The sequence below is a fragment of the Penicillium waksmanii genome, assembly GCF_028829765.1.
Source record: "Penicillium waksmanii strain IBT 27052 chromosome Unknown utg000008l:1.0-5622682.0:1.0-5626561.0, whole genome shotgun sequence".
Classification (NCBI taxonomy): Eukaryota; Fungi; Ascomycota; class Eurotiomycetes; order Eurotiales; family Aspergillaceae; genus Penicillium; species Penicillium waksmanii.
The window spans coordinates 447,871-474,076 of record NW_026643254.1 but is presented as its reverse complement, the minus strand read 5'-3'; the positions used below and the strand labels follow the sequence as shown (position 1 = coordinate 474,076).

The window sequence follows — 26,206 nt, the reverse complement described above, 5'->3', positions numbered from 1 at the left end:
ATTCTCGAAAAGTGCTTCATAACACGTCCTATCTGTGTGCCCTTTCCACAACCGTCGCTTGGGATGTTTAATTCAGGAGATACCATGCGGCAGATTCATCGAAATGATCTCTTCGGTTGCGGCTTTCAACGACCAGGACACGTTCCCGATCTTAGCTTCATCCATTGCGAGCCGATCCCTGTCATTTATTGGCTTGAACATATGTCGCATTCGTATCCTTTCGGCCCCTCGCAGCCATTCTCCAAGCCTAATGCCTGTGAGGCAAAGATGGCCCCTACCTGCAACCCCCGTTCTATGCGACTTGATAGCAATGAAGTGCTTGCAATGAGCCCAGTTTCTCTAGGGCCTACAAACGCCGCGTCTCTGTTTTCCCCTTAGGTACCTCCGGACGGGAGCTTCCGGAAATTGCCACACAAAATACTCCAGCGGCAGTTCAAGTGTACATACCTGGGCTGTGACCGCCAATTCAGGCGCCGAACGGCCTTCGAGAGACATCTGACCTGCCACTCAGATGAAAGACCATACGTATGCTGGGTGCCAGAATGTCATCGCAGCTTCAAACGCTCGGACAATTTGGAAGCACACTACCAGACTCATGCCAAAATGGGCGGTCGCAACCGCTATGTAGCAACCTTGGACAATACGAGTCCTACCTACGACCCTAAGTTTCGCGGTCGATTGACATTGGAGGGCTGGCCGGCTTTTTCTAATATCGAGAAGATTCAATTTCGAGAACATGATGTTCATGTTACGCCATGACCACCCCTTCCGTTTCATGGCTTGCGTCTTGAGGTCCCGGCCGCTTTAAAGTATGAAATATTTCCCCGAAGATGTGAGATGAATTTGCTTTTGCCCCCAAAATGATTTTCCTCGCCTGCCACCGGTTGCAAATAAATAATGTATAGCCGCATTTTAATGTAATTCGCGTGTGATGCATGTAGTAAATATTGATATAGGGAGTGGTTTTATTGGGGTTGCCTCACAATGCCTGTAGCCTCACGTGATATCTACACCGACATTACTGAGGGCCTCTTCCTCCCACAACTGCTTCACGAGAGTCAGTTGCTTGCCTCTGCGGGTAGCTCGTCATCTCTCACGCAGTCAAGTCTTGATTTTGTCCCTCCCGCCTTCCCTCTGTATATAGAATCCACTACAATACAAACACATTGCCTCCCTTCAGGGGAGCGCGGACGGGCCCTATCTGACGCTACGGTCTACGACCGCAGCAACAGGTGACCCGTTACGGCCAAACCACACTCTTCTTGCTCCTCTTGACTGCGTGAGGTCATCAATAAACTAGCCATGCTATCAATCCCGCGGTTTCTAGAACCCTTCTCTGGAACCATGAACCCCCGAAGAAATTGCCCATCCCGATAAATGTAGTGGCAAGGAATAAATGATCGACCTATCGCCCGGGAATTATAGTAAAAGCAGACAACATCATTACATTAGACACCAATCAACCAGTTTGTGCTTTGAAACTCTGGCTCCCTTTTGTCAGATCCATTGGGTTGAATATTCGTGTTATCTCAATAGGAGCAGGGCTCTGATATAAGCTTCAGGCATACAACGAATTTTTATTTGATTTTATTCCATTTCATCTCATTTTTGTGCTAAAAAGGTAGGCTGCTTGTAAATTGTGAATCGGAGACCTGGGCAGCGAGGTGCAAGAAAAGACCCGTGCTGGGCTTAGGGCTTCATAGTCAAATGGTAGCCTTGATTGATAGAACAGAAGTAACATAGCCCAGCAAAAGCTTTAAAAATCAAACACGTTTTTGTGTTCAGCAATCTGTCGTGTTCAAAGAGCTGTTCGGGCCCGAGGGAGTAGTCGGGGCCGCCGATGGCGCTGTCACTGACACATGGATGGTTGTGGTAGACAAAGAAGTCAGTTGGGATTCAATGTCTTTCGTCGAAGTCCTTGCTTTATTGCTGGCGGTACACAAGCTTCCCTTAACCAGGGGATCCGCGACCTTGCAACTTACCGCATCCCCTTCTTCATTATGGAAGTTGATCAAGCCGCTTCGATGTACCTCAACCCATGCGGTACCCTGATCAGAGTCACATAGTATGGCTTTAAATGACGATGAATTAGAGTGTGTGCCTTTGGTTTCTGGGTAGAGGTCTCAAAGATGTCAGAAAGGTTTCTCCTCGGGAATGGATTGCGTTACTTACTGGAACATGATATGCCATCAAGAGGCGCAAACGACTCCGAGATCCCGGTGCAGTCGAAGTTCCCCGTAGAATACACAAAACATTGATTATTATGGTCAATGATCTGAAACATTCCGCCAAAGACCGTCGAGATAAGAGTAGAGTAAATAAACAAACGATACATGTCTCTTTCGCTTCTGGAGATGGGGTGTCTTCAGCAGACCAGGATCTGTCCTGCTCTTCAAACCAGGCATTTTGCGACACGCGCGAAACTACTTATAGCTCCGTTTCGAATAAAGCTGCAGGAGGTTTCGTGCATACTCTATTTCCGATAGATTTTACATAGCCATCAAAATTTTGACTTGGCCAAAGAACTCATACTGAATGTATCTATAAAGACTTTTTTATGATGAGTTGTCGTGGAATTATAAATTGGAATCGATTCACTTATCAATAGCTGAAAGGCCTCAAGCTTTCATTGCTCCCATAAAATTGATACAATAATGTTGGCTATCAAACAAAAATACAATCATCGGTAGAAGTTTTATGCGCTCTTTGGCTACGGACGTACCGCCCCTTTCGCAATTTGGCGGCCGCTCAAGGGTACCCAAGTTGCCAGATAGAACCTCAAAAATTCTATGAAAATTATCAAAGAGGTGCTGAAAAAAAAGAGACTCACTGACCCCCAAAGCGGTGTTTCTAGTCACAACAGCTTTTAATTACCGGTCGTTTGAGATCACTCAACAGGTTCTTCCCAGGTAACCACAAACGTTTCCCACAATGCCTTGCTGATAGATTCTGGTTTTCTCGTCTATCAAGAGAAATCTTTAGGATTTCGCGTGGCTGCTGCTGAAAAAAATCAAGATTTTACAGTCATATCACAATAGTCCGCCATCCCAGCTATCGGCAGCATATCAAGCCTCTGATTTGACAGATTGAGTGTCCGAACTTGAAACAGTCATCCTCCGAAGCTTGAGACGGCCACAATCTGAATGACCATGTTACTCACTTACTGCATTTTCCTTTTTGGAGCAGCTGCAACAATTCTCGGACAAACAGTCAGCCTCCTACTGCCGGGATTTCAAGGGCGTGAATTGGAAGCGAGCATATTATCTACCGTATGTGAGAAATGCCGAGACATTGGGATTCAGGGCTCTGACATAACTTTTAACTACATTCTAGGATGATGAAGCGACAACGTTCCTTGTGACTTGCCCTCAAACCGTCGCTGCATCTGACTGCGGCGTTTCTGAAGCAGGAATGACGGCTATCCTTAAGGACTCCGTAAAGCTGGTGGATGTCAACAAAAAGAATAGGTCGGTACCCTGTATACACTCAAAGAATTTTTGATATTAATGAATCATTGCAGCACCGCGTCCCTGTCGTGTCATATTACCGGAACAACTTACGCATCCTGCTATGCTACCAACAAGATTTCGGTTCACGCCACACTAGCCCCGAAAGACCTCAACTGGATGGCAATACCAGTCATGTCCGCGATATCAACTACAACAGGTGCAGTAAGCTCCTCAATCTCCACCCAGCAAGTTATGGTCACATCTCCCGTGAAGCTGCCATCAGGAACAGAAACGGCTACTACACTGGCAGCTCAGAGCCAAGGAACATTCTGGCTCAAGACCTCATGGGGCTTATATGCCACAATGGGATCGATTATGGCTGGAACTCCGGGATACACCTTGCTTTTCCCATTGATGGGCTCGCAATTTCAATCTTGACAGTGACCAAAGTCTGGTAATTCACTGCTCAGGCTCGCTTGAAAGAAACGGCACCTGCAGCTCGTTCTCCTTTGTTGATACCGGTACCATTTCATATCAGTCATCTTGTATAAATGATGATCAGTCTAGATCATACAGAAGGAATCGTGTCACATATAGATACTCAGATGAGCAGGAAGACACGATACGCTACTGTGTCTAGTGAGGGCCATTTCCTGTCCAAAAAAGAAGTCACTTTTGCTGCTTAAGGGTGCCGAAAGATAAGATTTTAGAAAACTTTCGATGCAGACGTCCTTGATTTGAAATCTTTTAAGTTGTGTAACAGAGCCAGATAGGCGTATTTCCAAGTTCATAATCATGGACCGGACGTAAAGAGTTCTCCCAAGTATGGCTTTTCCGGGACTCACAACACTCGTGCAAGTATGAATTCCGCATACGCAATATTTCAAATGTGTTCGATGGGGTTTAAAGTCCCTGGACAGAACTACAGTGTTGTTATAGTAGTTACAGTACTGCAGTGCTAGGGATGATAGAATTTCGAACAAAAGAAGTTGAGCTCCGAAGCAAATACACCTGATCTTTGAACACCTGGTGAGGCACTTTATCCATCGGTAACCTGCTCCGAAGAAAACGCGAGACACACCGACTTGCCATCCAGTTAGATGAAACTGACTTCAATCTGAGTATTCAGCTCGATATTGCATAGAAATTTGGTGGTGAGCATTCGATATTGAATAATGAGACGGCATCCAAAACTTTCTCGTATTAGATACATGACCTTGGCGAAGAAGACAGATCCTCGCTCACATTATACTCATGCGGCATCTCGCGCTCCCACGATTGCCACAAGACCAAATACTGTACCACTGAAATTCCATCTTCCGAGATCAAGCGAGAGGCAATGGCGCTAATCGGTATCTTTTTGCCGACCTGGTTGCTCCCATTAGCTCGGCAGCCCAAAGAAATCCCATGGGCACACTTACAGTGCTCGATGTCTCCTGACCATCCATGAGGGGGTGTATGTAGGGAAAACTGGATCCTAGCGACTCTTCGTCGGAATATGTGGCATCATCGCTCTCTGATGCCACAAATCTGCGATCCTCGCTGGTTTCCGACATGTCACCTTCTGTGGAAGTAGAATCGTCATCCGTCTCTTCAATATTCAGGTCTCCGTAACTGGATAGGACCTCGAGGATCTCACTGTCACTTTCCTCTCTTTTCTCTGGCATTTTTAAAATGAAGTGCCACAACTGACTTGGATATTTCAAGCAGGGCAGAGATCATCTCAATTTATAGAATCATGGGCGTGCGGTAGTACTCGGTAGCTTGAGGTTGAAGATATGTGATTATAGGTGAGGAACATAATGCTAAGTTCTAAGAAAAAGCAAAAATAATTTTGCGATGTGTTGGCAGGGACCATCACTGGGCATTAAGATGGTTGAATCACGGAAAGCGCTGACCCACCAGAGGCCCCTGGTTGGCCCAGATGACTCGTGACAAATCATTTGCCTCGTCAACGTTGGTGACGCGGGTGAAACGAGTACCACCGCGGTCAGTCTGCGAGTCGGCCAGAAACAGCGTGTCGTGGACTCATCTCAACAAGATGACTTGAATTAATTGATGCACACCCCAATTTTGTAAAGATATTGATTCTTGTCGACAACTTGGGTTCAACTGTTGCGTAATGTTGAGCACCAACTGTCGACGATGCAGAATCGTCGCAAGGCCATGACTGAAGACATCAATATATGATCAAAATCCTCATACTATCTTGAAGCCAGGCGGCGATGGAAAATCTGTGGCACGGCCCATGATGATACACACACCTAGGTGGAAGGGATGGCGCAATCAGCCGCAGGATTGGTGGTGGTTGACCATCGTTCTCCCATTAAGATCCTTTCGATCTTTGCTTGGCTCTATCTTGATATCATGACGTTGGTTACCGTTATCTAGTTGGCCATGCATTACCGTACAGAGCTATGCGCTAGAGTTACAGAGGGACGGAATATAAATAGCCGACAAAGAGCCTAGTTTCTCAGGGACATCTACCCCCCCTGCAAAAGGATGGCCGACCGCATGGAAATCGACTCCAGTGACGATAGTCGCGAGATGACTGACGCGAATCAGCAACTTGAACGCGAACTTCTTCAGTGCCACAAAGGTTCATCTCCAACTGCTGTGCATTCGCGGCGAATTGTCTCGCTCGGGGTTTCTCCTCATTACGTGAGTCACTGGACCTCTACCGATGCCTTTCGGGAACTATATCAGAATTGGTATGTGTCTGTCGTCTTGTCGGATCATGGGGCTAAATCATAAAACAGGAAGGACGCCATATTGGAACGGTTCTAGATCGATCGAATCGCCTTCCGGCCATATTTCGTCGACGCCTGCGATCATTACGCCGTCTTGGTACCAGACCCCGCGGACCCCAAGGGCCGCCGATCCCTGGGATTCATTAATTATGACAAAAAGTCCAGTCGGGTCACTTTGGCGAACGCCTGCCTGCAATTGCCCTTTGAGGCTCTCGAGTTGGGCTTCACGACCAAGGGCGACCAGAACCAACTGGCGGGTTCCCACGGCGACGGACTCAAGCTGGCAGCCGTGGCTCTGTCTCGGGATGGGTATAGGTTGCAAGTGGCGGCCAGCCGGTGTTCCTGGAATTTTTATTTGCGGGAGCCATGCAAGTCTCGCCTCCATTGCACCATCACCCCATCGCGCCAATCTGGGTCCACCCGGACGGACTGGGCCGAAGATATTGCCGGACTGCGCTTCCACCCCGAGCGAGATGTGGCCGTGCTCATCGGCCCTGGACGCACCACCCAGGGTCGGCCGGTGGCACCTGAAGAATTTCTTGAGTGGCTGCAAATATCGTTGGATATTCGTGGCCTCGCCTACCCGTCCTCGGTTGTCGAGACAAGCCACGGGGACCTGCTTTTTGACCAAAATCTCCTTGGTAGGATTATTTATGCGCACGGTGTGCTAATCTCTGGAACAAACTCGATTTACCCGTTCAAACTTGGTTATAACTTTACAGAGGGGAAATTCAATCGCGATCGGCGATGGCTCATGGACCGGCATGGACTGGCAGAGCGAGTGTGCCGGATCTGGGAGTCCGCCCTCCAAACGCACGAGGACGTCCTTCTTCCGATATACGTGAGCCTCCTCCGAAAGACACCAGCGCTGATGGACGTTAGTCTGGCTGCTGATTTGCTCTTACCCTCGACAATATCTCGCATCTGGACGTATTTGCTACAGGAGTCCAAGGGCAAGGACTTTTTCTATTGCGAAACATCCGGAGCCCAGGTTTGTCGGAAGTCCAATATCCGTATCCCTTGTCACAGGCTAATGCAAATCTAGGATGTCAAGATGATACGAGAGACCATTGGAAAAAGGCCGATGAGGCTGTCACGAGAATTGTGGCGCCTACTGCGGTCGACTACGCCTATCCGCAGTGCTGCGGAAGAACTTTCAATGCTTTTCCAAAATGCCGAGGTCTGTAGCCCCCCCGAGTACTACTTTCTCGAGAACTGTGCGGAAGGCACTGAGAGCATGTTTTGCCTTGCTACATTCGATGCAGGAGATTCAAGTGGTTTACGTCAAGGGGTTCGATAGTAGGGCGGATGTTGTGTATAATCCTCAACAAAGGACACTGAAGGTCCACCGCCGATGGCTGGACTTTGACGATACACATCAGCGAACATCGTGCCGGAACTGGATTCTTCGTAGTGCGAACAAGGAAAGCGGAAAGCGCGAACCCTTCTTTTGCGGTCACATCATTGAGGAGCTTTTATCTCTTTCCATCTCGTCGATTTTTGGAGGCTCTCAGGCCCCTCGGACCACCGAGATGAGGTATATGCGCCATATCCGACGTCTACTCCGGTACATGCCACACCAGATCACTTTGGCGCCCTCGGAGCGCGGCTTGACGGTTGCTTGGGAAGATAATGAGACAGAGCTGTTTCGGAAGCATGGCCTCGATGGGGCGGCGTATAATGTGATACTACACGAGGAAAGCTGTATCGACATGAAGCAGGAGCTCCTGCACTCGGACCCAGGTAAGACTCTCTCGATCATCATTTAGGACTGACAATTAATTCTGATACTTGCCATATAGTTCTGGACTCGTCGGACCTTGCAGTCTGCGGGTGCCGTCAGCAGTTCGTTCCGCAGCGGACCAAACAATGCCTGTTCGCAGACTTGGATGAATTCAAAAGGTACTACGCGACGGTTTCACTCAACGAAAGGTCCGCATTGTACGGTCTAATAACGGAGTCTTTGTATCCCCTAGCAGTGGCGGAGATTGGACCCTCCGTTGTCGTCGGCGGTCAGCCTCTCGGTGATGTCCAACACAGGCACGGGCCAATCGATTGTTCGGGTCCGCCGCGGATCAAGAGAAAAACAGCTTCATCTGCCCAAGAGCCGAGAAGCAAAAGACGGAAGTATATGGACTGAGCAAGTCGTATCTTTTATCACTCTCGCATTGCTATCGCGTTCCGCTGTCCTAGTAACATCCGCTGTCCTATAACAACATGACGATTAATGAGAGCTATGGCGCACTTTGACACGGATTGGACGGCCATGACAGGCTGCATATTGACCATTTGGCCCCGTGTCCTAGTCGACATTCCCTTTATAAGCCTCGCGCCAGCGTGACAAAGTTCATCAATGTTAGCTTTTGGTATCTCCTGGCGCTTGAGACGAAATTAGCAAGATCATAGAGAATCGGCCATTCAGACGAGTCAAAATGACCGATTGACTGAATTCCGCCCACCCAACAGAAATCACACATGCAAGGATTCTTGGCCTTAGAGAAGGATAGAAAAGTCAAACGGAACAAAATGCTGTTAGATTAGATGATAGAGCCCATATGGGTGAGGGTGTTTCGTATAGCGGACGAACGGGACGTATAGTCGGCTTGGTCTATATGGAAAGAACCTCAACTAGTTGCTTTCGGAACGACATAAAGATGAACCGTCAGACCCACTCAAATAAGACCAAGGGCAGGAATCAGGACCAAGATTCACATTGAACGCTCCTCTGTAGTCTCATTGCATCTAGAGTGCATTGCCTCAAGCACCAGTCCCATTGTGGCTTGAAGGCAGTGCCTGGAAATACGTGGGGGGGCTCCCCGGAACCTGGCTCTCCTAGGAACTATGAATGCAATCTTGGGGGCATGAGCAGTGCTACTCTTACAATCCGCTTTGCGAAACTTCCATTCTTCGCAACGCATTCTTGTAGTAGGAGCTGCCTTGATAGATTCGACACGATGATTGTGTTAGCGGCACGACGCAAAATATAAACTCGCTTGGCCGCTCTTTTCACGAGGCCATCATAACCCTACGCGTAATCATATTGCCCTATCCTTGCTCGCCCTCCCAATATTCATTATGGTTCGTTACGTATATCCATTACGCTGGCAACTACATACTTAACTAGAGGCAGCCCCATCTGCGAGGTCTACCCAACCCAATCTTATACAGAGTTGTAGCATATCTCGAGAGCAGCGAGATATTTTCTCTTGCGAGATCATGTCGAAATCTCAGAGCCAGACTACAGCCGGCCATACTTGCAATCAACGTCGAATGTCAAAACAGCAATTTGCTCGGCCTCGCTGCCATGAACAACGATATTGATCTCGCCGAAAGACTCCTATATCGCAGGGCAGACGTCAACGCTTTCTTTCGAGGGAAGACCCCGGTGATGAGAGCTCTCAAGTACTCATCCTATGACGTATTGCAGCTCCTGCTGGGAAGCCCCACGCTGGATATCAACCTCCAAAACCAGGCGCAAGAAAGCGCGCTATGGTATGCCGTCACATACGGAACGTTTTCTGTGGTACAGAGCTTGCTGCAGGTCCCAAAGTTACAAGTTGACCTCCCGCACAGGCGAGGACGAACGGCACTCCATCTCGCGATCTGGTGGGGCAAAACGGGCCTGGCGCGTCTGCTCCTCTCCAGTGGCAGCGATCCTCTCACTACAGATGACTTTGGCAAGTCACCCCGCGCATGGGCATGGCGCATCGGCCGGCCGTCCATGAAGTGGATCTTTGTAGGCCCACAGGAAGCTGGGCACTCGCTCTCTTTCTACAGGCCATCCGCCGGTTATCAGACCACTGATAACAGCGAGCTGCCGCTCCACCAAGCAATAGCCCATGGGTCCGCAGACGCTGTCAAGCTACTTCTGACGCAAAAGGAGCTGGCCCTGGATGATCAGGATCACAACGGGGATACTCCACTCCACCTCGCTGTTCGATGTCGGCGTCTGGCAGTGACGAATTGCTGTTGAGCCACCCGTGCACCGACATAAACTGCCAAGACAAAGACGGCAACACTCCGCTCTGGTTGTCGACGTTCTTATCGCGCGACGACATGACCGAGAGGCTGTTAAAGGCGGGTGGCATTGATATCAACTTTGTGGGTGGTCGTGGTCAGACCCAAACGCCTTCCACTTCGCTGCACCACGTGGTCGCAAGGAGTGACACTGTCGCTCTGCGGTGGCTTCTCGAGATACCTGGCATCGACCCCAACCTCTGTGTGGCAGGCGTCTCTCCTTTGTCCGAAGCGGCCGCGAAAGGAAACACCCATGCGATGGCGATGCTCTTGAACAAGGGAGGCGTAGAGATCAATGCGACCGAGTTGGCAGATCCGCCCCTCTGTCGAGCGGCGGAAAACGGCCACCTGGAAGCGGTGAAGCTCCTAGTGCTGCAGGGCGAGGCTCTGGCAATTAACCAGAGCACTGTTACCGTCCAAGACACCGCCCTGTGTCTCGCCGCCCGGGCGGGCGACTCGGAGATGGTGCGAGTTTTACTGCGCCATCCCAAAGTTGATCCCAACCACCAGAATCGTTGGTTCGAGGATCCTTTGTTGCTTACAGTAAAAGGCGGACATTTGGTGGTCGTTGACATGCTGCTGCAGGACCGGAGAATGGATCGTAACAGTTTGGGGGCATCGCTTCATTTTGCCGAGGAGGGTCCAATTCGGCAGGCAATCCAGAAGCGGGTCAATGATCTCCGCAGCCGTCGAGGTACAAGTGCAGCCTCATCATTTAAATGGAGAATCGGGAGAATCGGTGGATTTCTCAAAGTTCAGGAAAAGACTTGTACAGCAGGGCGATACAACCTGCATTGAAAGGCCGCTAGAGGTGTAGATCAATGATGACGTGTGGAATGGGATGGTGGAAGGCCAGGATCTTGATGGATTGAGAATAATGCCAACCGTCATAGGGCGCGGCGTTGATAGCTCGACAGTAATCAGGATTAGATACTGCCACAGAATGTTTGTCTTTGCATCAATTCATGAACGACCCTGTTGTTGATCCTCATCTATGCGATATGGCAAACGGGCTTAGATTGAAACATGCGTCGTTATAGAGCTCCATTACGGGTAAGAAGCTGATCATTGCGGGCGTGGAGTATATGTTGGCTTCGCGTGTCTCCTTCCATGATAGCATATAAGAAGCTTCTGAAGAGTCTCTTCTCGCAACCCATGCAGCTCACTTCGTACATAAAGAAAATAGACGCACCAGATCGGTCTTCATCGACCGAGCGACCAATTAAAAGACAGCGGCAGCTCCTCAAACACTCTGGGGATGACACTACCGTCAACCTGCATGGCCTATTCCGCGAACCTTCGCAGCGCGAGAGTATCGAGTTCAAGGTGAGGATCTTTCCAGTAGCGAATGGAGAGCCAAAATAACATGCAATAGAACACCACCGGCGCTGCCAGCCTTTTGACAACCGAGGCCAAGCAAGATTCTCCGGATGAGCTCTTCTTGTAGTTCAGGGGTATATTCTTGTGTTATTCTAGAGGCAGACATGAGGCTACATATACAACGAGAAGGCCAAGTTGATTGAAAATCAACTTGTGTTCTTCGTATGCATAATTCGGGATTAATTCCGATGGTTCGGCTTGGTTCCTGATCTGCACCAGCCTCATATCACAACACTATGTCGTTTCTGTGTCTCAGACCCAGCGATATCTTCCTTTCAACAGAGCAGCCCGAGAGCACCCCAAGGGTGTCCTATCCCACGACTCTAGTGTCCACTGATTGTAGGATCGGTCTCGCAGTCGTGTGTCGGGTGGTTTTCAAAGTGTTCCCTTGTCGCCTGCGGCTAGGGTCAGCCCCTGACCCCTGAGCTCTCGCTCCAGCCGTAGCCCTAGCCAGCGGACAGTGCTGGCCGGTGGTGACTCTTCTTAGCTCTGCAAATACCATCCAGGCTAGGTATTTACAGGTTCCCAGCCGGCACCACGGGAGGTGAGAGTCGTCGCCGGCCACGCACTCTACAGTCGTTCTCGAAATCGACTTGACCAACATACACTTTATAACTATTTTATGGACCCACAGCCAATAAATGAAAGCCTCATTGCAATCATAGTAAATACGAGAAACCATCACGCCGCCGAGGCAATATCTTCTGTCCGAGAGTTATACCATAGCCAGCTCAGATTCCTCCGCCGAACACCCCGCATGTACTTGACTTGATCCGAAGAAATGTCTCGAACGCCATATGTCGGCATTGTTTCAATAAGTTGTCGGATTCCGCAATATATCATAGTGGTGATTGCACCCCCCCAGGATGAACAGACCAACAACTAAGCTGCCTTTGTCATCGCTGTCACTCTTCATGGTAGCTGTGTAGGCCGTCGGTTTAACTGGTGCCTTTTTGGTTTCCATATTAGAGCTAGTTAATAATAGCAGTCCAGCTTAGGTTTAGACTCACAGGATCGACGATTGTATGAGGTTGTGGCTAGTCCGTAGTCCCACTAGAACTGAAGTTCAAGTTGCTTAGAGAGCAAATTTTTGACCCTTCGGGGTCTAGAAAGTGGTTCGGTCAAAAGGAGCATACAAGTAATAACTATATTTGTGCGCATTTCAGATCTTTTATAACCTTCTCGGATGGTGTTTATCCCTCGGTTCCCTAGCGTGATCTGACATCGTAGATACATGTCGCACTACATCGGCCAATCATGTTATAGAGCGAGTATCCACTCCTTCCCACGTAACCTGAGACCCGCCCCTCAGTTCGCCATTCGATCCTCTGCATTGACGTTTCACTCGAGCACACTCTATCGTCACGCCATCTCTACTGTGTGTGGATTTATGACACTTTTACTCGGCTCTGTCCAAAAACGCTACCACGTACCTCGGATATTTCTTACATTGGCTGCTCTTTTAACTTCAGAGCATGGAACATACCTTTCGTCAGTCAATTCATCGAACTGTAAAACTGAAATCCCGAACAGGCTGTATAGCCTGTAGGTGCGTAGTGATTTCCTGCACAGGGACCATCTAATGGACTATAGGACCCACAAAGTGAAATGTGACGAGGAAAAGCCCTATTGCCTACGCTGTCGAACCTCTATCCGATCCTGCTCATATGACAATGCCTTCGAGGCGCCGGGCCCGGCATCTATTCTGCGTACTTATTCTCCGCTCGACCTATCTCTTCGAGAAAATCGAGAAGAAGTAGCACTTAAGTACTATTTTGAACGAGTCGGTCCTGCGATCGGAGGCTGCTTTGATGTCTCCTTTTGGCAAGGAATAGTCCTAGAGACTTGCCGCTCTGAACGAGCTGTATATGACGCCATTATTGCTATCAGTGGGCTATACGAAGATGGGGACCGCCTTGCTCGTACATCAACGGTATCTACTGCAACGGAACTAGGGCCCAAACAACGCGAAGCACTCAGGTGGTATTGCCGATCAATTTCCCAAATGCGTCGGCAGATTAAAAAAAATGCCACTGATATGTATATCGCGCTTGTGACCTGCATCCTATATATCTGTATCGAGGCTCTCCAAGGTCATTTTGAAGAGGCTCTACATTTATATAACCAGGGTGCTAGTCTCATCGCAGCTCTGCCTGACAGAAGAGATGCGGCTTGGAATTCGTCAGTCCTGCGAGATGTTATTGTCCCATTATTCCTCCGGCTGGGTACATTCGCGTTGGTAGCTACGCGGTATCCGATTAAAAATTCGTCGGCAATTATTGCATTCACGGAAACTGCGCTTCGTACCCCCGCCGATTATCGAACAACGATCATCTCGCTAATAGCGGAAACGATGCTTCTCCAAAGAGAAGCAAACAGACAAACCCGTGCTGGAGAGGTCGTGAGCAGGTCGCCCCTCTTCCAGTCGCGTCAATGGGATCTTCAGTCCAAGCTCCAGCGGTGGAGGGTCGACTTTGCCATATGGAGTGAAAAGGACTCCTCGTTCGCAAAAACAGCTTTTGCAGCAACTCTATTGAGTTGGCACGCAGCCATCTCAGTCATGATTTCAAGTTGCCTTAAACAACATGAGACCGAGTATGATATGCATTTAGGTCAATTCCGGTCTATTGTTAGCTGGTCAAAGCATATTCTAGATTTCTCAGCAACGCCAGGTCGATCACAATCACCGTTCACTTTCGAAATGGGCGTCGGCATGCCTCTATTTTTCACCACTGTTAAGTGCCGTCATCCGGCCCTACGCCGAGACGCACTGGATCTCCTTCGACAAGCGCCTTCGGTACAAGGTTTCTTTAACTGCTCGTTATGGGCTGCTCTGGCCGAGAAGGTCCTTGAAATTGAAGAGGGACGGCTTTCCGAAGTAAGGAAACGCGTACTGCTGAAAGGAAGGCATCTCAGTTTGCCTCCGCGCGAGGACGAACTGGTCATGGTTGCGCTTGAAGAGTGGTACCCGTCCACTGCCGACAGGCAGCAAGAACTTATTCCAGAGGATTACAGAGTCCATGATTATGGAACTTTTCGTCTAGCCAGTTCACGCCTTCGAGATGGTCTGAGCTCAGACGAAGCGAAAACGTTTCTTCGGTTTACGCGAAACAGACGAAGTGCGAAGGGGGAGTGGTATTTAGAGGAGCTTTTCTGCATGATGTCTTGAATAGTGGTTACCGAGGCTTATAAGGTCTGCACGCTGGATACGTTGGCAGCAAGAGTTATCCTTGCCATTGTCACCCAATGGCTGTTTACAAACCCACATCTATCCATTTTGGCTTTAGCGAGAACCTCATTCTAGGTTCTTCAACTATAGCCACATCCATGACCGACTCGAAGATTACTCTTCAACACATATATAACGAGATAAGATTGACGTGAAAGAGGCTTCGCATCATCACTAGCTACAATAGAATTCTTCTGAGCACGGCTAGCCTGGTTGGATACTGACGAACGCCGGCAACAAATGAAGATTTCAACAGAGAAGCTACGGAAACGAAAGACCGAGTCACCACCAGGAAAGTGTGACAGCTCATGGACACCGTGAATATCACTCTAAAGCGTTCCAGGAGCAAAATGTAGAATAACAGGCGTTAGGAACTGGCAGCTCCCAAATCGCCGCAAGTTTCTGCGAATATTTGTGATTGTAAGCTTGCCGCATTCAGCTTCTTCAGCCATTCGAGAGGTGGTAAAGGACTGGCTCTCGATCTTATCACGGATGAGATACAGTGTTCAGAGGGGGAGCCTTGAAGCCATATTACGTATCTCAACGTTGGATGATGATCAAGAGTCAACGGGAAGAAGCCTTTCGGTTGGGGAGGTTGACAGCAACCAAGGAGGGGCACGCAGGCAGCAAGCGTATAGCACTTTCGTCTAAAATACATCATGCAAATGCCTTGCCAACGTCATGTAAATTATATTGCCCACACATACACGGGTCTTCAGTGACATTATTGGCCGATATCAGGTAATGGTTTCTGTGGGTCGTCCAAATCACCAAATCATTAGCATCATTGGATGCTATGAATACTAACTCAGTTCTGCCAATGAAAATGAGCCAACAGGGTCCATGCATGTCCCACCTGCACCATGCAGCCAGGTGAGCTATTGAGCTCGTCACCATACTATTGCATGTTATGAACGACATCCGGCCCAGAGCGAGGTCATGGGCGAAGAACATATAAATACGTGCACTCCGTCCTAGTTCAGCGAGATATATCTCTGCATTCGCGAATCATTGATATCATGACACAGATTGGAAGTCTTCTTCTGAATACCAAAGAGCTCAAAACTGAACGATGGGGCTCCCTAGGCAGCGAAGTCGTGTCGAATGTCTTTTCGCTCTTGTATTGCTGCACCATAGACTGCGGCGAGCTCTCTTCCACTCCCCTTACGAACTCTCCGTCTCACGATGGATTTACCGCATGCCATTTGGCACTCCAATGCGTGTATGGCGCAGCTCTGATGTATGTTTCGGGCTTCTCATGTGGCGCTTACAGTATAAGTTATCTAATCAGGTTGGCATTCTAGGAATCCGGATGACATGTACCACAGCAACAGAAACTCACGGCGACCATGGAGCAATTAGATGTCATGGAAGCTCAGTATGCTGCCAGAGCAGAGCAACCAGGTCTAGTCATATACCATTCCCAAAGGGTTCTTGATCTATTGAAACGGAGCCATGAGCCAGATTATAAGGCGAATTCTGGGGTCACGCATGCCAGCTTCGGTGAAGGAAATAGTGGCGTACAAGCAGTTGAGTATCATGGGAGTTTGAGATATGTCAACCATTCCCTTTAAAATAAGCGGGGCTTCGAATTGCTTGAGTAAGAAGTGCATTTTCTAGTTTTTCCTCCATACATGTGCTCTTTTTCTAACCCTACGATCGAAAGCAGAAATCCTATGCCCAGAAGAAAGTCCACAAAAGCTGGTTTCTTTTCCAAAAGTCCAGACTGTAAAGACATCAAAGTATTTTGTTTACATACTATCAGACTAGATTAGCTAGGTCTTGAAAGTATGGCTGTTCTTTAACTTCCGTGAGAGTCTGGCGGATAGGCCAGCGTCGATGATTACTTTGATATCGAGCATATTGAGAACAGGTTTTGAAGTGTGGAGCCAGTGTTCTATCCACGATCGTCTCAAATCTGGAGCGTAGAGATCTAGAAAGAGGAGCAAAATCAGTTCTTGTTTCCACGATCTCCCCACAGCGATTCGGTACCACAACCAGCCAGTAATGAGGTGAAAATTAGTTTGAAAGGAACCCAGCCCATATTCATGGTGTCCAGTCTCCATGAGCATAACAAACTTTTGAATATTCGGACATCTTCTCCAAAAAATGTTTTGCTCAATCAAAATCAAACATGAATGAGAACTTGCAGGCCAGCGCAGAACTGGCTCCCACGCTCCACACACTACCCGCCCATGGGGAAAAATACGACGTCGTAGCCAGCGAGCGCATTTCCCATCAGCCAAACAGTTCAGATGTTGAAATGAGCGTATAAATTAGGCCATTAGGACCCACGGATTGGGTATTTATGCTATGCAGCCTAAGTCAAAGAAGTCATTCATACGGCCCACCCGAAGCATCACAACGTTAATCAATGCTGGGAAAATGTATCCTGTTGCCGTTCACCCCCTCCCCCCACGGGTCCAAAAAGTGGCGATTCCCTGAGTGAAGGTACTCAAATATTGTTGGAAATAGTACAGCTCAGATGGAGCCAGGACGAACTGACAACGGAAGGGGGCCAGGAGCGAGAGCCAGATATGTACTGCATCTGAGCTCGAGGTCGACGTTCAGGTATAGCAGCCACCTTTATCCGACTGAGGCAGTGTGTCTGAAACAGGCAGGTCCTTTAGGCCAGAAGCACTAAATACCTCACTTGATGGTCTGAGGCGGGCCCAGGAGGAGGGAGAACAGTTTGAAAAAAGGATGGCGATCGAGCGGCTCGACGGAGAGCTCAACCTGCTTCATGATCAGTCTTCGCCTCCGTTCTGGGAGTGAACACTGCCAACCCCTGGTGACCAGCCTGCGGAATCAGTATACAGAGACACCTAGCAAACGCCAAGACAGAATGGTCGAACAACCACTTGCCGTCCCTCCTATCACGATAACGTGTATACCCATGTCGATGAATATTGAAACATTGTCGTCGGCGCTATTCTGCGGTTTCACTGTGCGTGTTGAAACGAGAACAACGGGGAGGTGGGCTTTTTTGTACTCAATCATCAACAGAATGCACAAAAACCCGTGATGTCGCCGAATACTGCCTCAATCACAGGTTAAACGTTAGGTCAACTGCAATCTGAGGGCCAGGATGTTGAGATCCTCACAATTGGCAGCATTCATGACACCAGCGCAAAGGTCAGGTCTGAGTACAAGGCTATAAGTACCTGGGCTTTCGCCAGTAGAACGATCGTTCTCAAATATTCCTCTACATATTACCCCGCAAAAACATCGAGAACTTCTCGACTTCGCCAGCTGCCGCCGGTATGGACTGACCCGACCCAAAACTGTGATACACGTGTGATCGAACTAACCTGTTGTATCGCTCCTAGTCTGCCTATGCTCGACATCGAAATCCGTAAACGGCAGGTAAGCTTAGCTACCCGATAATTTGACATCATGCTAACGTGGAGGATGTTTCAAATTAGCTCCGTCTCTGCTTCTCTGGGAGTTCAATTCAAGGAACTGAAGTGGTCTCAATAATAAACTCAGGTTGCGAAGTCAGTGAGTTATAAGAGCCCCATAAGCTACCTACTGATGATTTATCATAGATCGAAACCATCCACTAACCAACCGGCTCAACCACACTGGAATATCACGCGCAGCGGTAGCTGGCAAGGTAAGATTCGATCACTATGGCAGCTTCAAGAGTAGTTTACCTGTGCTAACGACTCTTTATAAAGGAAGCCGATCGTTTTACCATGAGCCAGTCCATATCTTGTAAGTGCCCCACGCGTTGCCACTGTCTACTCCCAAAACCGGGACTACGTTTTGAATCTCACTATGGAATCCATCTATTTATAGCTCTCTGTTCTTCAGAAATTTCGCTGACGTCTCTTTCTCCTCATAGGGCGAATGCCAAAATCGCAGTCAACGTGGTCGAACCCCTATTCCCCCATTGTCCTTGGAAGTAAGCCAGGTGTCCGGGCTGATGAGGCAAGTTACTGACTCCCAGTATGCTTGCACCTTTGGTTTTCTGAAGACGTGGTTGCCATGGCCACTTCACCTGGAGTTGTCAATTGGAACAATTCAGGAGAAGGCTTGTGGACCTCCGGTTAGCCATACGGTACCATTCCAAAGCGTTTTAAACTCCTCTGTGTTACCCTGTCTGATCAAGGCTAACAATCACTGTAATAGGAGGTTTCCGTGTTCCGATGGCTCCGTACCTCTTATCCCACGTCCAATCTGAGGCCTCGTCAGCAGCCATGATCCGGCCCCATGCCAGACCGAGCGAGCTATAGCAGCATCTCACGACGAGATGTCTAACATCAGTGCCGACCCACCCATTCTCTGGCAAATCCTTACACAGACCGTGGACGACTTCTGATACAATGGAATCTGCGGGAAAGTTACAAAGTGCTTTCATAAGCTACCTACCTACTTACCATCATTCAGAGATCGATAACATGCTTTATGCAACTGCTTTGATCGTGCCAGAATGTAGCAGACAACTATAGCTGACAGCGTAAGTTTTTATCATTGCGGCAGTTTCAAGACTACTTACTTCAAGCTGACGCTTCATAGGAAGGCAAATAGTCGATTGCAAGCCCCCGAATGTCTTCTAATTCACCCTGGTGCGTCGCCTCTACCCATTCCCATGGCCGGGGCCGCGTTTTGAATTTTATGCGAATGTGACTTTCTTCATCCTCTATCTTGCCTTGCTCTCTGATTATCAGAAACAATGCTAATGCCTCTCTCTAGCCATAGAGCATTCACCAAGAAGCTAATAATCAAGGCCGGTCCACACTTTCCCATCGCCCTCAAATTGAGGATGCACGACTGACCGAGCCGCTGACAATCAGTGTGTTTCGCCTTTGTTGTTTCAGGGACATTTCGCTGGTGTTGACGGAAAACCCCCTGGGAAACCTGAGTCCTCTTCGATTTGCATATGGTAGAGCTCCAACATGCTTTCATCTCCCACATGCCCCCTCCTTCCAACTAAAGGTTAACCGTCACAGCATGAAAGATCTTCCGTATATCGACAGGCTTGATCTTGACCCATGATAGACCGACTGAACTATCGCAGCGTCCGGCGACAGCAAAAAGCCGAGCATTAACGACCACCGAGGAGGACCACGGTTTCCCCAGTAAAAGAATCAATATGGAATGAACTGAGCTTTTGGCTACACTATGAGGACCAGCTCTGTTAGAGCCTGGTTGCAGCCGAGCAAGCAACATTGTAGGCCACGGCATTGGATCCACCCCGGATCTCTCGCCACGAGCGCGGTAATCTTCAGGTCAGTTCCTAGCCTCCTCAGAACAACATACCATGACTATCTCCTCCAGTCATGTCCTTCACTGACACAGCTGGAAGTTGCCTAGGGATACGCATTGACAGATATAGCCCACTCATTCCTGCTGTACGGAGCAATGCCGGGCCCTTTGACGTGTAAATGAGGCGAGACAGCTACCTCGTGTCTAGTCTGCCTATGCTGATGCCAGGCTTCACTGAAGTAGGTTTGCACTACCCTCATCGCCTGGGATCATGCTAATATGGAGAGGCAGTGAGAAACCGCCGTGGTTCGGCCGCTCCCACGGGTCCAATCGGGGTTCTGTTTGTGGGCTGGTATTAGGGAAGCTCATCTATACCACGAGCATGGTGAGTGGCGAAGACCTCTCTTGCGCCAGCAGCGAAAAATGTGTGCTGAGAATTAGTATATCCCTCGGCAAACTGCTTTGCTGTGTCCCAATGCAGAAAGCGATACCCAGGCTGCGGCCATGGCCTGCTTTGCGAACGAAGCTGGCAACACGTTCTCATAACTGCACGCTTGGGACAATCAATTGACATTTTTGCCAAACCGCTGATATAAAGATAAATTTTCCCTTCCAAACGTGGCCGCAAGCCGATCGAATGCTCCACAGGTGAAGTCTGGCAATCCTTATATCACGCATCATGACCGAGTTCGCTGGAAAGTTGCTGCCGATAGAGGTTGTTGCATGGCCGAAAACAGGAATCGACCTGGAGCTGGGCGGGAGTGCATTGTAGGGCCGACGGGTGCGAGCTAAGGGAGTCACTCTGCCATACTCGAGGTGATTCATTCCTGGCAATAAACCGCAATTGTCGCATTCTTGTGCCCCGGGTCACCACCGAACGGCACGAATTCACCAGCGGACGCAGCCTCGCGAATTACGGCCGTTCGATTGCTGCAGCGGTTGGAATTGCTCAATTGTTACTCGAAGGATGCCAGGCGAGTTTGTGATAACTGGTAGAATAGCCGTGCTTATTGACCTCGGACGTAGCTGTGTTGTTCTGCCATTGTGGGGCCTATCACTTGCGCCCGACGAGAGACGCTGCGACGCGTCAGTGCACGGCCTTGTCGCCTGTAGTATACCGCCGGGTGCTGCCCTAGGACGGTGTCAAGTGACGACAGAAAGCACGAGGCCCACGAGATAAAAATGTACGCGAGATGAGCTGGGAAACCCCCAGGTTGGGAACACGATGCATGAGCGAGAACCGTCTTTCTGAGGAATGGTAATCCAGATGCGCCCTGCGGGAATCGAACCCGGTTCGTTAAGGAAGCCAACGTGTTACATTCGACTAGATCACGGGAGCAGATGCGCTGAACGCGCGAAATCTGCCTCACTATATCCACCGTCTTTTTAGAATATTATAGCCACCGTGAGTCTCGACTCGTACCCAGCTACATCACCCCTTTGAGCTCCACGAGTGTCTCTCATTTGGCCGTGCTAACGTAATATGACATTTGAAAAGAGGGCCAGAATAGAGGGCTTGAATCGCTGACATTCTGATGGTTTTCCAATTCTACTGCTACCATGTACGTGCGCATCTGAGGATATATATTACGCACATGATGATCATTCATCGATAATACCTAAGAGCTGTGTATCGCCAAAGAATATACGGCGAAGCTCGAGCCGCGTAGAAGAGCGACCCGAGTGAAAATAACGATACAGTCTATCGTCAATAGATGTACATGGCGTACCCTCTAACATATTTTTGAATTGGGAACCAAAGTTGATTGCACCATCACGCAACTCCAAGCCCATAATCGAGTTTTCCAGAAAAGACTTTCAACAGATAATCTAATTGCGATCTGCTGTAATGAAATACTCTAGGTTGATGAACGGTATCATGTTTCACCGTCTGTCATCTTTTACATCATTGGTGAGCCAACGAAGATCCCACGGTAACGGCGATGGGTAGTCACCGTTGGCAGCCACTTCACCGCTCGGCAGTTACGCCGCGCCGCAAATCAATTTGTTGACCCACTGGTTCCCATCGATGTCACCAACTCTCAACTGTCACTCACCTCCGGCCCTCATCTCCAGCCCTCACCATCAACGTGTCCTCACCACCAACACGTCTTCACCATCAGCACGCCTTCATCAGCACGCCAACACTACCTACTCACTGTCGATAACCCGCGTCTCATCACGTCGCGACAACTTTTGCCACCACTGATAGCCAGCAAAGATACGCATTCACACAAATGGAGGCTACTTTGGATTGCACGCGTCGCTCGGATCGGCCACCAAGCTATCATACACTTAGATCCCCACTGGTCCGATGACTCAGTGCTCTACTTCGCACTACGTTGAAGAAATGCCCATTGTCGAAAGCCAGGGCGTGATTCAAGGCTACATTAAAACTACACGCGAACCAGGAACCTGGCTATTGAACTCTACAAACAGGCTGAAGGGCATGACACAAAGTATGCGGGATGATTCTTGATTCTATTGATTCTTTGGAGCAGGTCTTGGCTTCTTCGGGATCTGACGACCCCGAATACTAGTCTCTGACACCACGAAGAGGTGCCTGCAATGGCCAGAGGATCAGGACGAGGACCGCGGCGCCACGGGTCGCCTAATGAGCGCAAATTTGATAACGCAGGGCTCAGGGCTGCATGGAAGCTCAAGATTATACAATCACAGGGCTCAGGGCTGTGAGGGAGAACTTGGTGTCGCAGCGGTCTCCTGCGGAGGTTCTTGGTAACGCAGGCGTCCCTGCGGGTCTCCCTTGGTTTCGCAGCGTCCCCCTGCGGAGACTCTTGATCTCGCAGATGTCCCTGCGGAGACTCTTGATGTCGCAGATGTCCCTGCGGAGACTCTTGATCTCGCAGATGTCCCTGCGGAGGCTCTTGATGTCGCAGATGTCCCTGCGGAGGCTCTTGATGTCGCAGATGTCCCTGCGGAGACTCTTGAACTCGCAGATGTCCCTGCGGAGACTCTTGATCTCGCAGATGTCCCTGCGGAGACTCTTGATGTCGCAGATGTCCCTGCGGAGACTCTTGATGTCGCAGATGTCCCTGCGGAGACTCTTGATGTCGCAGATGTCCCTGCGGAGACTCTTGATCTCGCAGATGTCCCTGCGGAGCACATTGTTACAACGCAGGGCTCATTGCTGCGAGGGAGAACTTGTTGACGCAACACTCTCCTGCGGGTCTCAATTGGTAACGCAGCGTCCCCCTGCGAGGCAAACTTGATTACGCGGGGCCTTTCGCGCGAAGACTTTTTAGTAACGCAGATCTTACCTGCAAAAGACACCCCAAGGCTGCGAGGCCTGGAGTGTGAGGAGGAAAGTCCTGCTTTTCTTTTCGACGGGAAAAGAGCGTCTTTTATGCCATTGTGGGTAGGGTCTCCGGCAGCGACCACTTGCGTAAATTTTGCCGAGTCCAGAGATTTTGACTTCAAATTCGCACTGGGCGACCCTAATTTCGTGGGTGTTGAGGCGGTTTATCAACGTTGAAATAAGAAATTTCAAGAGTTCGGGGCGGAGAGAGCGGGTGGAGTGGCACGCCCCACCTGGTCCCTTGGCTCTCCTGGGTCTAGGCCTGACAAATAAAATGCCTCAACGTTGTTGACAAATGTCAAACGACTCTCAACTTGGCTGGTAAGTTCGAAAGAATAGGCTGGCTCTGGCAAATCGACTGACCATACCCTCGAACTTGTGTTTGTAGACTTTGCCATCGTAGCTGCCTCGATGCATGCTACCAATTTTGGACGCATCTACCCTTCCTCACTACATTTATCTAATATAGGCACTGAATGAACGAATCTTTAATTAAATTATCAGTTCGATTGACCCCTGCTAGGATGTTACAAGATTATCCAGCCCGATGTGCACGCAGATGAATCTTTGCTAGTAGGACACATTGAAAGTGACAGCTTTGCGGCACCAATCGCTGGGCGCTGACTTGCAACTCCAACCGCAAATCCAACTTTCTGCAAGCCGCGGATTGGGATGTCCACTTCGTGCCGAGAGCTTGTTAGTCAACGTTTGTCCCGTTGAAACTCCGCTGAAGTGTGGCCAAATGCTTATTGGGCCCCGCTTTGAATTTTCACGATGTGAGGCCAGATATGGCTGGCCGGGGCTCAGGGTGATGGCCTCTTCCACTGCGACCATTTGCTCGCCGAATCTATATTCACATATATAGAGTGTCACCCGTCACGAATCATATAAGAGCGACTCCCGTCATAACTTTCAAACAGGTCTATTTGTCGGCAGCACCCCGCTTGATTCGATACACGACTATGGGAGCCATTCGGAAAATTCCATACACACGGCAGATGCCAGACTTCCGACGTCGATTGCAGCGCGCACTGTCCTTGTCATCCTCGGAGTCCGAATACAGCCGAAGCCCATCCCGACCTCTGTCTGGAGACACTACCGAGGAAGAGCCATCGACGCCCTCCAACAAGAATGATCAAGCTGCTTCGCAACAGGGCAATCCTCCCAGTACCCACGATCACAGGGTGCTTCCGAGTCCTCAATACGGCGGACACTTATCTCAGCCCAGAGATAGCAACGTGCTTACCCTCACATGCCTCGCAGAGTTAGTCCGAGTCACCCCTTACCGTGAAAGCAAAGTCTTTACTAACAGATGATACTTGAAGATTAGACGTGCGGGTGAAGTGAGTTTTACATTTCCTCCAAGCAATACACAAAGGGCTAACATAAGGCCAGATCCCTAGATTGTAAATTGACGGACCAAAATAAGTGTATCGAGGATCTCCGCAGGGACCTGGCAGACCTTCTCCACCGGCTGGAGGCTGTCGAGGCGGAAGCAGAGGAGCGGATCAAAAGTGATATGACTGATGCGCCAGTTGGGCCGGAGCAGAAGACGGAGCAGACCCGGCGGTCGCAGCGGGGATAAAATTCGGCTGGCTCAGGGGCCTCTATGGACACTATCTATGCATAGATTCATCAAGAATTCGTCATATGGGCTCTCTCACGCTGACTACACTCTTGCCTTACGACTAGCAGCTGTTGTATTTTTGGACTAGGACCACTCTGGTGCTTTCTCTACGTGTTATACACTACATCTGTCTTCTGCGAATACAGCAAAGGCTTTTCAAATGTACCTTTTATGAATATACCTACCAACCGAGTCAGTCGATATTACGTATTACACAGAGGTAAATCTTTGCTCAGTGGCCGATTCTTTATACCAATTCGTCCCTTCGGTAAGTCTTTCCGGTACAGCGGCAACGCGACGAATAACGCAATTGTTTTTAACTTGATATGAAGATGATGGAATTTGAAGAGACATTTTGACACAAATAGCATGGCCCAGGCGAAGGTATGGCACCTGGCTCTGAAACACATCCTACTGATGAGTAATTGGTTTATGAGTAGAAGTGACGCGAATTTGAGAAACGCCCAGAACCTGAACCGAGATAGCGGCTTTCACCCTGCTGGACCTCTCGAGCTTGATCGCTAGCTTTGCCTGAACCAACCACGACCTCTCTCTCATCTGTTGTAGCATGTAATCAACGCGATCGCAAGACGGATCGATAGAAGTGTCAAGCTCTATCTCGAAGTTCCTCCCATCTATCGACGCATGAATCCAAATGAACCCCATCGAATACTCAAAGCAGGCTGGGTCTGCATTCCCCGAGGTCACAAGCGTGTTGAAAAGAGGTCCTATCGTGGTTGACGGAAGGTCGGCGCAAAGGTACCTCAAATCTTGACTACTTGCCGTCCGTTTCCCCTTACTGATCATCTCCACCTCATCGGTTGACCGTGGATCGAGAATGACCGAATCTGAGATCCAGTACTCGGTTGACCAATTGTAGAAGAGTGGAAAACTTTTCCCGGCCAGCAAATTCTCAAAACGAAGCATGCTTTCCCGGACTTTGGAAGGTCTTTTCCATTCGGGTAGCTCAAGGAGAATGATCTTCATATCTGTCAGGTTTTCTGTATGCAGAAATCCCACCTGATAATCCTCCGGCTTCAGATTCGTCAGGTAGGCCGGAGGTTTCACGACGACACTTCCATTCAGCATACAAACGAATTTGTCTGCCCTGTCCGGTCTGTTGGAAGGGTGATCCTGTGGCATGATGGTGGATTGCAAGGTAGTGTTGATGCTCTGGCCACAGAACTTGGACTGCTCCCATTTCCAGACAATCTCCTCGGTTTTCGA

At 49.3% G+C, this 26,206-nt stretch overlaps 4 protein-coding genes across 4 annotated transcripts; 2 read left to right on the top strand and 2 right to left on the bottom strand.

Annotated features, from left to right (window-relative positions):
• Positions 1–1,781: 1,781 nt before the first annotated feature.
• Positions 1,782–2,335, bottom strand: N7481_008567 (uncharacterized protein; the record flags this gene model as incomplete). Its single annotated transcript, XM_057267786.1, has 2 exons — positions 1,782–2,071; positions 2,173–2,335. 2 exons carry the CDS (start codon positions 2,333–2,335, stop codon positions 1,782–1,784), a joined length of 453 nt encoding a protein of 150 aa, XP_057118463.1.
• Positions 2,336–3,143: 808 nt separating this feature from the next.
• On the top strand, positions 3,144–3,887 carry N7481_008566 (uncharacterized protein; the record flags this gene model as incomplete). The annotated part of the gene is made up of 3 exons (XM_057267785.1): positions 3,144–3,269; positions 3,334–3,467; positions 3,521–3,887. 3 exons carry the CDS (start codon positions 3,144–3,146, stop codon positions 3,885–3,887), a joined length of 627 nt encoding a protein of 208 aa, XP_057118462.1.
• A 765-nt stretch (positions 3,888–4,652) lies between these two features.
• Positions 4,653–5,116, bottom strand: N7481_008565 (uncharacterized protein; the record flags this gene model as incomplete). The annotated part of the gene is made up of 2 exons (XM_057267784.1): positions 4,653–4,817; positions 4,871–5,116. The coding sequence occupies 2 exons, from the start codon at positions 5,114–5,116 to the stop codon at positions 4,653–4,655; spliced, it is 411 nt and encodes a 136-aa protein (XP_057118461.1).
• An 8,485-nt stretch (positions 5,117–13,601) lies between these two features.
• On the top strand, positions 13,602–14,765 carry N7481_008564 (uncharacterized protein; the record flags this gene model as incomplete). Its single annotated transcript, XM_057267783.1, has 1 exon — positions 13,602–14,765. One exon carries the CDS (start codon positions 13,602–13,604, stop codon positions 14,763–14,765), a length of 1,164 nt encoding a protein of 387 aa, XP_057118460.1.
• Between the last annotated feature and the right edge of the window lie 11,441 nt (positions 14,766–26,206).